Source organism: Lycium ferocissimum, chromosome 7 (assembly GCF_029784015.1).
Source record: "Lycium ferocissimum isolate CSIRO_LF1 chromosome 7, AGI_CSIRO_Lferr_CH_V1, whole genome shotgun sequence".
Classification (NCBI taxonomy): Eukaryota; Viridiplantae; Streptophyta; class Magnoliopsida; order Solanales; family Solanaceae; genus Lycium; species Lycium ferocissimum.
Genome location: NC_081348.1, coordinates 60,169,734 through 60,183,021, shown reverse-complemented (window position 1 = coordinate 60,183,021; position 13,288 = coordinate 60,169,734). Strand labels below are relative to the sequence as shown.

At 35.6% G+C, this 13,288-nt stretch overlaps 1 protein-coding gene across 1 annotated transcript; it reads right to left on the bottom strand.

Annotated features, from left to right (window-relative positions):
* Positions 1–1,761: 1,761 nt before the first annotated feature.
* On the bottom strand, positions 1,762–4,157 carry LOC132063028 (ubiquitin-conjugating enzyme E2 19-like). Its single transcript, XM_059455475.1, has 5 exons — positions 3,931–4,157; positions 2,894–2,921; positions 2,587–2,814; positions 2,307–2,370; positions 1,762–2,219 (listed from the first exon to the last, which is right to left on the bottom strand). Exons 1-5 carry the CDS (start codon positions 4,050–4,052, stop codon positions 2,116–2,118), a joined length of 546 nt encoding a protein of 181 aa, XP_059311458.1. The 5' UTR covers positions 4,053–4,157; the 3' UTR covers positions 1,762–2,115.
* Positions 4,158–13,288: the final 9,131 nt, after the last annotated feature.

Below are 13,288 nucleotides of genomic sequence, written 5' to 3'. Positions count from 1 at the left end.
ATATTCTCAATGAGGTATTTAAAAGTACTTCAGTTAGCCTAAATTTTAAGAAGTTTTATAATATGATCATGGATAAAATCAATACGTTTTGACATAAGAAAAGTAAATACATTGTCAGCATAGTTGAGAAGCTTTTATATTTCTTTTTAGTTTAAACTTTGTTGTGCACTTTTACATTGGCAGTTCTTCGAGTTTGATATATGTACCAAAAAAGCAAGAATGCCATCCTCAAAAGAAGAAAGAATTGCTGCAAACAAGGAGAAGTTGGAACAAGTGAGAGAACAAATAAGAGCTCAACGAGATTACATTGGACAACTTGAATCGATGAATGAAATTGAAGCTGCCATGACGTATCTCATTAACTTGAGAAATATAGATGCCATGCTCGTAAAACAATTGATGGATGATGGAGTTAGTTACTATGAATTTGTTTAAATAATTTCTAATAAGTCAGATTTAGGATTTAGGACTTTACCAGAATGGTTATTTGAATACTTCCATGTTCGTTTTGTTTTTATTTTAGATATTAAATAAAGATTACTTTAGCCATTTATTGATGATTGTTCTGCCTAACTTATGATTCTACTACTCATCGGACACGTGCGTTGTGCATCTAGTGCGAATATTACATCTTTTGTTTTTCAATTACCGGCTACCTTTATGAATTGTTCTTCATTGTGGTCCTTAATTCATTGTTTAGAAAGGATAAAAAGGAAAAAAATGGATTTATTGATAATCCATTCTAGTAGTGGTAGACAAAATGCAAGTTATGAAATCTTCATAAACCGACATGAGAAACTTTCAGTTTGCACTTGAGTCAATTTACAAGCTTTTACTATTTGCGTATTACGTTTACTTTTTACTTTCTTTTGCTCACTGCCTCAATTGGTGCCTAATAAATTATAAAATTAAAAGTTACAGTACATCAAATGCTCAATGAACAAATAGCATAGTCATCCATGTATTTGATTTCTGTTAGTTGAATTTGATTCCTTTGATTTCTGTTAGTTGAATTTGATTCCGGCTTTGGCATAAAAATCGTTCAAGTTTAGGCACTATATATAGCTTGTCTGTCTCTAATTTGACAAAAATTTTGCAGGAATATAACTTAAATTCTCTTTTGATTGTCCACATGATTTTAAAGGAAAAGCTGGCTTTGGTCTGGAACCTGCAAGACACTGCTTTGATGGAGATTAGAAGATGTGCAAATCAGGTTGCAGACGTCATGACCAAACGACAACAGGGACTTTCTTGTTTTCGACCCCAAAGACCTTCCCAGAAGTGCCAAAGGCCCGTACAATTCTTGCCAATCAGATGGCATCATAGTATTTTTAATATATTTTGTGAGCTGAATTTTTGTTGTATGTACTGTCAATAGGGAAAGAGTATATCTATCATGTAGTCGTTGCTGCAGGGTTTTTTTGGCAGAGGGGAGTTTGGCTTTCGCCACGCCTCTTTGTTAGGTCTGCGCCAACTGTAAGGTGGAAATTATAAAAACTTACTAACAAAACTGTTGAGAAAATCTGCATTCTGTATTTTGCCATCAGCTTCTCATGTCAATTTTGGTTCGGCCCAGAAGCTTCCTCTTTCATATGAAAGCGCCATCTTGGTTTGACTTGGTCGCAAGAGTTGAATAATCACAACCAATCACACCAATTTTCTCACTGAAGAGAACAAGTATTGCACAGAATGTAGATATTTCTATTCTTTCATACACAATCGAAATTGTTACAAAATATATATCACATAGGTCTTATAATATTTTGGCAAATGAAAGGATGTTTCTCCCAAAATAGAACTTCATAACCGTCTTTCTTCTCCTTTCCCTTTCAAGATAAACAGTACGAAAACCCTCCCTCATATTGGCCTAGTTTCAGCATTTTGATATTTTAGATAACACCAAGGAATTTAAGACGCAAGAGATTGAAAAAATAGAAATGGTGCTCTATATTCTCATATTTTGGTCAGAGTACACAACCCCCTTTTCCTCCTTCACACATGAAGAGAGAAGATTCTTCAAAATGAACAGGAAATAGCAACTAAAAGAATTCAAACTACATTTGTTCCATCCATATGAAAAAAGAATAACAATTCTGCACTAGCACCTAGCTACTACTACACACTAGGCTTGTATAGCTTCTCAACCATCTTTCTGTATTCTTCTTGGTTGCACCAAAGAGCAGCAGCTTGAGTGTTTAGAGGTGAGCTTATGTTTGGCTCTGATACATTACAAGAAAATTATGTTAGTGGTTTAAGCTAATAAAGATCAAATTGGAAAGTAACTAAACAAATTGCATAGTTTTTACCTCCAAGCAAACTCTGAATTGAGATAAGTATAGTCCTCACATCATAAGCAGATGACCACTTATCCTGTAATTACATGGTATTCCACACATCAGATCTGATGTTATTAAGATGTTAAATAAAACCAAACAACTAAGATAAGACCAGAGACAGATAAAGATTTAACAGATTATCCTGTAATTGGAAAATAAACTTGTTGAATCTATGTTCTGCATCAAAAAATACTAGAATTGATTGAACAAAGACAGCATCTACCTCTTGATGAGACTGTCGAAATGTTACCTGAAGAATGTCTAAGCATATGTTGCCATAAACATCAACATTGGGATGAAAGCAACCAGTCTCAAATTTGACCTTTGGTGGTTTAAAGGGGTAATCAGAAGGAAATGAAAGAGAGAGCTTGTATTCTGTTCCTTCAAATACTGTATCTTTGCTACCACTTATTGTCCCTTTCCAGCAGAATATGTTGTCTTCTTCAGGAAATGCAGATATTCCAGAGTCACCGCTCATCTAAAAGATGTGAAAACCAGTGTAAGTTGAAGGGAATTTTTTCTCACAGAATTAGAAAATGAAAAGTATGGTTCCTTACCATTAAAGCCATCAATTCAGATTGCAACCTAATAATTACAACAAAAGAAAAACCTCAATCAGATTTGTGAATAGCATTGAAAGTTTAGCTGAAACATCTAAAACCAACATAAATCAAAACATTCCCAAAACCCAATATAAAGAAACTTAAATCCCATAAGCACAAAAAATCACATAAAAATACACCCAAATCACTAAAACAAACAGGCACATACATAACCAATACGAAAGATTTCAAAAATCATCAAAAACAATTGAAGATATAATTTGAAACTCAAATTGAATGATCTACACATAGATCAAAAACCATGCCAGAACCTAGATGACGTTAAATAAATTGCATATATTAAACCAGATTTGCAAACACCTAAGCATAAAGTACCAAAATCCAAGATTTCAAACCTTTTGAGAAATAAATAATCAACAATTTTCCCAGACAAATCAAGTAATCAACCGATCAAAAACCATCTCAAAACCCTAAAACGTACACATTAAGCATAAATACCAAAATCATAAGATTTCAACATTTTGAGAAATCATCAAAAAAAAAAAAAAATCCAGATAGATCTTGACAATCAAATCGAATGATCTACTTTAATAACCCATTAAAAACCATCTCAAAACCCCAGATCAAGAAAACGAAATTCATAAGCACAAAATCAATTTTACAAACATACCCAGATACATAAACACCTTATTTCAAAAACCCATAAACCATAAATATCAAAATTCAAAGGTTTTTTTTAAAAAAAAAAAAAAGAAAAAAAAAGAGAGACCTTTAGTAAATCCATCAAAACCCCAGATCAATAAAATGAAATATGCAGTGACAAAATCAAATTACAAACATGGCCAGATAAATAAACACACCCATAAATATCGAAACTCTAAGATCCATCAAAACCCCAGATCAAGAAAATGAAATTGAAAAGCACAAAATCAAATTACAAAAATACCCATATACATAAACACCTTATTTCAACAACCCATAAACCATAAATACAAAAATTCAAAGATTTTCAAGAAAAAAGATAGTAGTACCTTTTAAGAACAGACTGAGTATCAACAGTCTTAGCAGTAGGTAGTGTTTGTTTAGGTGTAGGCATGACTTGAGTTGCAGTTGCAGGTGTGTTGCTATTGTTTCCACTGTTCATTGTAGCCATCAAATTATTTATAAAATCTTATCAAGAATGATTTTTTGGACACAAAAAGAGAGGACTCTTCTTCTTCTTCTTCTTCTTCTTGAGTTTTTGTGAAGAAGAAAGAAAGGGTTTTTATTGAGGAGATGAAGAGATTTGTGACAAGACTATATAGAAAGGGTTTTTTGAACGTTAGGGTGTGTGCGGCGCAATTGGGTGATATGTTCTAACGGCTACTTTCAAACCTGATTCCTTTCTTGGGAGAGGATGGATAATTTTTTACATCTGTTTAAATTTTTAAAAAATAAAAAATTGTATAAACATCTTTGTGAATTGGACTTGTAGCATACTCACTCCGGTCCAAGATAATTGAGATTTTAAGCTTGAGCATACGAATTACGAAATTTACTAACTCCTAAAAGTTAAGAATGGTTTTGACTAAAACATTTTTCTTTTTAGGTTGACATGATTATTATGGGGATACGAGAATGTCTCAAGGGTAAATTTGAGAAAGAGAATTAAATACCTTCTTGATTTTGTGAAATTTCAATTATTTTGGACCAACTTTTAGAGGCTAAAACCTCAATTATTTTGAACCGGAGGAAGTAAGTAATTACTTGGGAATGGGCATAAATATCGTCAGACTGTTGTCGGATTTCCAAGTTCCAACTACACACGTAGGGGTTGTTTGGTAGGTTTGAAGGTGAGTTATGCATGTATTAACAACACAACAATAACAACATACCCAGTGAAATCCCACGGTATGGGTTTGGGGAGGGTAAAGTGTACGCGGACCTTATCCCCATCTCAGAAGATAGAGAGGTTGTTTCTGAAAGACCCTCGCCTCAAGAGAAAACATGATGAGAAAAAGTTAGACAAGCACAAACAATACAAAGCAAAAAGGAAATGAAACTAACTAAAGCGACAAAAGCCATGATAAAACAGTTTGAGAAAAAGAAGCAGTAGCTAGCACAGATAAATATGATAATTGTGGTACAAGAAATGACTACTATTTGCATGTATTAAGTCCTGCATAAATAGTACCACGTTTTGTAGCTGGTTAGGAGGCAACTTAATTCAAGTATTAAATTAATACGATGTTTCGTTTGTAATTTAGAAACCCGCATAACTAATATATGTATAACTTATGAGGAGATCTATGTATTATTATATGCAGGATAGAAGGTGAAAAACTAATAAACGACTAACTAATCGCTGTATAACTAATCTCCACACAATATAATACATAAATTCCCTCACAACTAATTTATATATATTACTAATACTTGCATAACTCTAAACAGCTTCCAAACGACCCCTTACTTTTTGCAAAATTTTATCACTCCTAAACTGTTTAAAAGTAGCATTGTTAACCCCTTATACGTTAAGGTATCATATAGAGCGAAAAAGTAAAAATAAAATAAAAATGTAAGAAAAATATTTATATAATATCCCGGTCAGTAGCCCTGTTTCTTTACGTCTTTTACTTCACTTTTAATTGAGATTCAGCTCTTCATCGCTCCGATTCGTCCCTCCCCTCCCCTCCGATCAATTCAATTTCTCACTTCACTTTTCTGGCAAAGAACATGAATATCAACGACTTTTTCCAGTGAAATGTTTCTCATTTCTTCTATTTAATTCCTCTAATTTCTACCCCTCGCTTACAATCACCTCAGCACCTCCATTTCACCTTTTTATACCTCTTTTTCACTTCTCATCCATTTAATCTCCACTTCAGCACCATCACTTCATCACACATCACATCGATACCGTTACCCCCAAACCCACATCTAGGGAAAAAACATAAAACTCCATTGCCTAGATGTGTATCATAAACAAAAGAAAAGGAAAAGCAAAAATAAAAATTAGAAAAAAACTTGTTAGTTCAATGAAAAAACTCAGCGGAAATATGGAACTTGGAATCATTCCACATGCATAAGAACTCAATGTCACGCTCTAAAATAGGTTGAGACGTGGCACGGCATCTCATATATGTCAAGTTGCATCGAGTGAATCGATTTAGTACGAACGATATTCTATTTGTGTTTATGCCACGACCCTAATTACCGATCGTACGGGCACCTACTTTATTATCACTAGTAGGCGAACCCTTACCCGTTAACCCATTAATCACTAGTCAATTTCAACTTCATTAATCATTTATACTCCAACAATCAATAAATAAGTGAATAAATAAATAGTCTAACCAAGTCATAAATGATAAATAATATAAGTGCGGAAGTCTAACTATTAAATTCCCAAATCTGAAAGTCATCATACAAGGACTCTAACCAACAATATTTAAAGAATGAAATATCTGTCAAATATAATAATGAATAATGTCTGGAATGACAGTAGACATCTGGAAAGAAAGATCTTCAGGCGGCATGGCATGGATAGAAGCACACCCTCTGATCTGATCAAGCAAACTAGCTTCAAGTTAGAGATGTGGTCTGGGTGAAATCTTTGGAACACAATTTGCACTCAAAAAGGGTGCAGCAAGGTAGTATCAGTACAAACACTATATATCGGTAAGCATCATGGGCTGACTAAGATTAGTTCACGCATATAAGCATAAAATCAACAAGATAAACAGATAGGTACATAATACTCAAATCCAAGTCGCAGAATATCCCATAACTAAATCACAACCTAAGATGAAGCTTCTAAACCACTAGTTTGTCCAATCTTAATAAGCTTACCCGATAATCACAAATCCAAGTTCCGACCCTAGGTAGAGTCACTAATCCACAATTTCACTCAGTCAATGATCATATCTATACCACAACAGCCGTTTCAACAAACCATACCAAAATCAGAAATAAAAAGCCAGGTGATGATGCAGAATAAAATGTAATGATGTGCAATGCAATGCACTGGCCAAATACTCCAAACCTGTACACACATGCTAAATGATAATGTTTTTCCCAAATAGTCATGACCTGCAGGGGACCCATGGTGTCCATGTACCACTCGTTCCGGAACGAACCTCGGACCACGAGCTCACAACTAGGCCACATCGTCACCCGTCAAATGTGCCTTAATAGATGTATATGTTTCATCTCAAAATCTCATCAATAATGCCTCATGATCGTATCACAATGAATAACGAAGAACACGTATCAAAGCCGAACAATGAAGTACGGTCATAGTAACGCAAGTCATAACAAGACTCACCAATAACTCTGCTCAACCATAGCCTACTTATACAGCTATCTCAATCAATCAGTGAAGGGTATCTATGAACATCTTCCTTTCAATAATTCCAAACCATTTCCATAATGTATGAATGTGTGAATACGGAAATAGGTGTAAATATGGTATATCAATGCACTGAATTAACGATGAAGGTACAAGAAGTCATAATGCCATAAGTCATATCAAGACTTGGATAAATCGACTCAACTATAAGCAATGATCAATCAATGAAATCAAGTGCAAATAAAAGTGCAAGTTACAATGCTATAAGCCCTTCCGAACTTTAGATAAGTCTTGTATCACCAACTCAACCATGGAATGAATCATTCAAACCAAGTATAATATCACCATGAACCAACATAAAGAGTCTATGTCCCTCTTTACTTCCAAATATAACAAGTACACCCCAACTAAGTCTTGTATCACCAAGTATGTGCTCCATTTTCTCATATATCATCATCAAGACCAAGTCATAATTCAATATCATATACATATGGAATGAGAATGCATGCCAAGTATAATATCACCATGAACCGTAATTCATACATCAAGTTTTCATATGCATATTATGATACGTTTATATCATAATTCAAGTCTAAACTCATTATCCTTCCTTTCTCCAATGGTATGTGTCAATGAAAGAGAATTGGGTACAAAACATATCACAACACAACCATTCAGGTAGTAAGTTTAATCACATTAACAAGGCGGCAAGCCACCATCAACAACAACCAAGCTAATAGAATTCCATCCCGAATCGCCACAGTATGAATACAACTACACCTTCACAATGCATAAGTAACAGCGACAAGCCCACATAATCAGAAGTCATACCAACCTAGATAATATCCAACCAAACACCATGTCCGAAGACCTAATCATGCTTTCTCCCGTCAATTCTACACAACATATACGTTTCGCTAATTAAAGTCTAACTGAAATAAGTCGTAACCTACCTCGAATGCAGAAGCCTTCTATTTTCAAAGCGCCTCAGAACGGTCAAAGTCTAGCAATATGATACTAAGTAAGCAATAAACCTTCTATTCAAATAAGAACAACAATTTGGGGAAGAAGACCCAATTACTTCCACCTTTTTCAGTTGGTTAATTAATCCTTAGGACCATAATCATCCTAATTCTAGTCTCAGTCATCATATTGAACCAGTTAATGGGTTTTCTAATCGATTTAACCCTCCTTACATAGTTTTTAGGCCAAAGATTCCATTTTTATGAGAACCCTAGGTTTCAATTAAAAAATTTCACCATTTAATTTCAAATTATCATCCTAAGAAGTGATTAAATAAACTTCTAGATGAACAATTATCAATAATATCAGTAACCCATTCATTATTCTAGGGTTTTATAAACTTAGGTGTTCTATCCTTCCAATTCTCCATTAACAATCTTTTAATGATGCTAACAACACACACAAGTTATCGATTGAAGAATGAATAAAACTAATGGTGGAAAGTTACCTTGATGAAGAAGTAGTGACCTAGCCTTAGAAAATCCGCCTTAAGGGTTGGGGACTGTTCTTTGGAGTTTTGTGGGGAGTGGGGTCCAAATAAGGTATATAAACAGGGTTTCTTATTTAATAAGGACCGCTGCAGCGAGAACCACTTCCGTTGCAGCGGACCTTTGGAAGTTCGACCTTTTGCTACAACGAGACACCTTCTCGCTGTAGCGGCTTCATTGCAGTGGCAATCCTTCCGCTGCAGCAACGCCCCTTAGGCAGTGAGCACGACAATTTACTAACCTTTCACCCGACTTCTCACAATCAATCCGAGGTCCTAATAACACAAGCTAATCATGTAAACCAATAAAAATATGCTACGGACTCACCCGCGGCCTCGGGATTCCTAGCGGAGGTCAGAATTATTAAGTTAACCCCCAAATGAATACACAACAAGTTCAAACAAAACACATAGTTAACCGAATCAAGTTTTAAACCTTTAATTTATACTATCTGAGTCGTTGTTAGCTTATTCCTAACCTCGGGAAGATACTAGTGAGGGTAAAAGGGTCAAAGTCTCCATAACAACCGAGCAGGTCATGTACTATGATTCATTTAATTAATGACAATATTCAATTATAACTACTCATTAGGTCATAATTTTTAGGGCCCCTTTCCCCTATTTGAGACTTCCCGTATGTTTATTTGATGTTAGTGACACAAAGTCCCAAGGGGTTTGGCCAGTGACAGAGTCAGAATTTTTGTCAAAGGTGTTCATACTTTTAGGACAGGGGTGGATGAGAAACGAGGAAGAACAGTGCATTAAAAATATAACATATTAATTTGAAGGTGCAAGACTGACCTTAGTGTCCAAATCTGAAGAATAATATGGGGAGGAAGTGAGAGACTCATTGAGTGAAGTTGATCCAGCAGAGAAATCACAACTTCTACCTAAATCTATTCTGATATTTATTGGCTGCAATCCCAAAGATCATCCTTGTTCGTGCTCATATGAAATCAACTAACTATCCAAAAATAAAAAGGAATCTCAAAAAATAAATTAGCAAAACATTAGTGGATAACTAAGGAAGATGAAGTATGACAGTGTAAGAAAATGGTTACTTATTTCAAGCTAGAATATGAACAAGTAGAATGAAGTTAAGAAGATACTTGTACAAAACATAAAGAAGTCAACAAAACAATTTATATTAATGGAAGCTTAATTAAAATATATAATTACAATTGCACTTGACGACGCTTCATCACTTGAATTTTTTTATAATGCACTCACTAGAAACATCGTTAAATACTTTTTTTCTACGTAAGATATTATACAACCATCTAAGAATTCATCGTTCGTTTGATTCCGCAGGTCATTCTTGATAAACTTTATTATGAAACAGCTCTTTAAATTGTTGCAATGGTAACTGGTAGAAGCAAAGCATCACTGAATGGAATACAAGAGAATAGTTTAAATGTTTCTGTCATGCCCCGAACCATGGCCTGCGCGTAACACAGCACTCGGTGCCTGACAACATGTGACCGAGCGAACCACATGGCTTGCTGAATCAACATGGGGCATGAACTGACTGTGGAATATAACTTGAAAATATGAATAGTTTGAATAACATGAGTTATCATAATACTGATGAAAATACTGTTTAAACATGATACGAAAATAATCTGAAAATATAAAAAATGTTGAGCCAATACTGGCTATACGACTCTGGCCATCTGACATGACATAAATGACTAGTCTATGAAACCTCTGACATGAGTCTGACTGCTAAACCGTTCACCGGGAACTAACATGAAATATAAATGCTGACTAAATCCCGAATGAGATGGGGCTCACCAAAAAGCTGATCTGCTATCCTTTAAATCTGCATCGTGAAATTCAGGCCCCCAGGCAAATAAAAGGAGACGTCAGTACATTCAAATTGTACTAGTATGTAAAGCAACTGAATGAAATAAGCATGGCACATGGAAATAATAGAACTAAAACTGAAACTGTATCTGTAAGCTGAACATGAACATGAGTATCATCTGACATGAGTGTGTGTGTGTGTGTCTATATATATATATATATATTGAGTATAAGCATTTTTAGTTGGGAGAGCATTAATATAATCGACAACATAAATCACCACGTGAGTACATAGAGTCTGGTACCTGGCCCGACCAGCAGAACAATCTCATACTATATATATAAAACGTGAGTATCAGCATTTTTAGTTGGGAGAGCATTAATATAATCGACAACATGAATCACCACGTGGGTACGTAGAGTCTGGTACCTGGCCCGACCAGCAGAGAAATCTCATATCTTTCCAGGGGTATGAGACATAAACATGACATGAGAGGATCCAATCAATAAACCATGAAGGAATCGAACTAACTGATTCTTATTCTACGGTGGCAAGCGTAGTTTCAGGCTATCTGAGACTTCTCGATAATCTGTGCAACTCCCAAAAACATGAACATGAAAATAGGTGGAATCTAAGCCCATGGTTTTCTTAAACACGATTTATGGACATGAATTGTAAGTATAATATAACATGAATATATAATTACATAATATACTTGTATGAAAACATGGAGACATGTAGGATTTTCATGAAAATAAGAATAATGGTTCATCTTTTGCATTTAAGAACCTATGGAATGCAAAGTATGGGTTTTCATGGATTATAGACAGATTCTCAATAACCAAAATGGAATATCAAGAACACAATAACGAATTATTAATACACACATGGTATATCATAGTACATGTACTTAGGTTTATCATGAACATGTCTAGAACCCTAGTTTTTTATGAGCTTTCGTATAATCATGGAAGAACACTGTGTGGGGAAGAACAATGATGTTCCCAGACGTAATAGAAACCCTACATACCTGTAATCTCTCCAATCTAACGAACTAAACTGCTTCTCTGAACAAGAGCACCAAAACTCTAGCTTTGAATCGCTTGAGAAGGATTTACCTTGGAAATCCTATGTTTTGGTTAAAGAATCATGTTACTAATCATGAATTAATGTTAGAATTACTTAGGAATCATTAGAGCGACCTTACCTTGACGTGGGAGGATGAGGAGAGGAGGAAAATGGCTGCTTAGGGCTTTAGAACGAAGTTGGAATGTCTGATAAATGAAATTTTGATGTAAATGTTAAATTTATAGCATGGGGCATTCTGGACCCCCAGGCTCGCCGAGCGCGGTCTAAAGCGAGCCCTTGCCTCGCTTTGGGGCGAGCTCCCTAATCCATTTTACACTTAGATGATTTTTCTCAATTTTTTTTCACTTTTGGACCCCTACCTCGCTGAGCGCGGTCTATGGCTTGCCCCTGCCTCACTTTGGGGCGAGCTCCCCTGTCCATTTTACACTTAGTCAAAATTTTACATTTTTCTGCTCGTTGAAAACATTCAGTAAAATGGGCATAAATCCTAACACAGAACTCTGTTCGGGCTCCACAATATACTGTTGGAAAGTTATTTCAAAGGGCTACAACTTTTATTAAGGGTACTTTCCAAATTCCCAACTAATCAAGGGGTTACAGGTGCCCAAAGTAGGCCTGTCAACCATTTTTGCAATACGTACAAACTTTCAAATTTTCCTCTGAGACTCTAACGTCACGGTTATAACCTTAGTTCTAAGGTACGGGGTGTAATATTATCTCCCCCTTGAGATCACTCATCCTCGAATGATTGTTCATGGTTAGGAATGCAACTGGATATGGCTTGAATACATGAGCGTGAAGAAACATGACATGGAACATGGGAACTGAACTGACATAACATGGTTTCGTGAAAACATGAGCACTAAGACTTGAGGCATGAGTAGAGAGTACATGAACGTGAACGTGAAACATGAGACATGAATTCGTATGGGACATGACATGAATTCGAAAGGTATTTACCTTGAACGATTTCTCCTTGCTCTTCCAACAAATGAGGATATATGGATTTCATGTCCCCTTTCGGCTCTCCATGTAGCCTCTTCAATTTTTTGACTCCTCCACAAGACCTTTACTGAGGCTACTTCCTTAGTTCTCAACCACCTACCAGCTAACCAGAGCACAACACAAGCCTCAAAGGGCATCATAACACACATGACATGACATAATAGGGTATTGAAACATGAACGTGACTAACATAAACACTGAACTGGCATGAATACGTGAATAATAACTTTCATGAATCCCAATCTGACATGAACACATAGATATTGGAGTGAATGAATACATGGATACTATACGGGACTTGAGAAAGAATTCGCGAGCATGAATGACATGAGTACTGGAACACGAGCATAAACATGACACGATTGCATGGACGTGAGGAGCATGACATGGAACATGAATACATGAATACTAGCCGACGTGGATACGTGAGCGTTGAACTAACCTAAGACTTGAATGCGTGAAAATATGGATATCATATCACAAAATTTGAATGTTGAAAACATGAGTTTTTACAACAGGAGACCTGTATGCTGAGCTGAGATGGGACCTGAACACTTAGAGACTTGATCATAGATGTTCATATACCACCACGATAGACATATGAGATAGGAGTACGACTTAGGCTTTGAATGTGAGCGCAACTCGGTG